A 1,032-nucleotide genomic window follows, 5' to 3' on the forward strand; every position below is an offset into this window, starting at 1 on the left:
GACGAACAAATTGTGCGTACATTAATTACTAAGAGTTAATGCAAATTACATATTCTAAATCGTAAGCGCAGTGTTTCCATTCATTCAAATGCTATTAAAAAAAAGACTAAACTTAGCGCCTTACCAGCTTCATGTTGAGATCTGATTTGCTTTCTGTGGGAGCAGGATAAACTCTGAAGTCCCAAGGCATGCGTTCAAGTTTATATACACAGACGAACGAAACCCAAGGTCGGAAATGCGTTCATTGCTCAATCGAGATTGCCAAACCGCAGACGATCCACTTCGAAGGTCGTTCTCAATTTGGGCTGTTTAATCCCTTTGAAAAAAGACAGATGTTGCTTGCAAATTTCGTGATAAATATATAAATACAGTATTGCGAAGTAATAATAAGGTAATGAATAATGTAATGTGGCAGTCACTAAAAGACAGTGGTTCCTAATCTTAAGTCGATTACGTATCTATCTAGATCAAAAGATTAACTGAGGGGAAAATGGAAAAAAGGTAACTTTATAACAACAGTATAAAAACTTCAATTCTGGAAAGGGAAATAGGTAAGCTCGTAACACAAAAAAAAGAAAAATAGGAGCAAGTTTAGCCCATGACAATCCCTGCGCGAACCCATCTGGAACTTTGCTTTGTATAAAATGATTCCAGTTTATTGATTTCTGAAACATAGCTCTAAGCAGAACCGGGCGAGATAGATTCTCTTAAGGCTGTGTCACAGTTCCCATGTTGCTCCATTGCCCCATAAAATACCCCTTAAAAAGAACCGCATGGCCCCTTAAAAAGAACAGCATACCCGCCCCCTTATAAAACTGCATGGCCCCCTTAAAAGAGCCGCATGACCTTCTACAAAGAATCGCATGGCCCCTTAAAAAGAACAGCATTGCCCCCCATAGAAACCGCATGGTCCTCAGGTTTGAAACCATAATTTTAGACTCAGTCATTGGGTCAAAGTCAGCTAGAGAGTTGGGCCAGCCGCTGAAACGAGGTCAGCCACTCTTCATTCCCACGACATCTGTCTTGATATCT

At 40.2% G+C, this 1,032-nt stretch overlaps 1 protein-coding gene across 1 annotated transcript in view; it reads right to left on the reverse strand.

The window, feature by feature from the left end:
* Positions 1 to 190, reverse strand: part of LOC119591844 (glycine-rich cell wall structural protein-like) — a gene marked incomplete in the record, with an annotated part of 1,004 nt that extends 814 nt beyond the window's left edge. The window contains 1 exon segment of the mRNA XM_037940587.1: positions 125 to 190. Coding sequence (XP_037796515.1) covers positions 125 to 190 — 66 coding nt within the window.
* Between the last annotated feature and the right edge of the window lie 842 nt (positions 191 to 1,032).

The sequence above is a fragment of the Penaeus monodon genome, chromosome 29, assembly GCF_015228065.2.
Source record: "Penaeus monodon isolate SGIC_2016 chromosome 29, NSTDA_Pmon_1, whole genome shotgun sequence".
NCBI lineage: Eukaryota > Metazoa > Arthropoda > Malacostraca > Decapoda > Penaeidae > Penaeus > Penaeus monodon.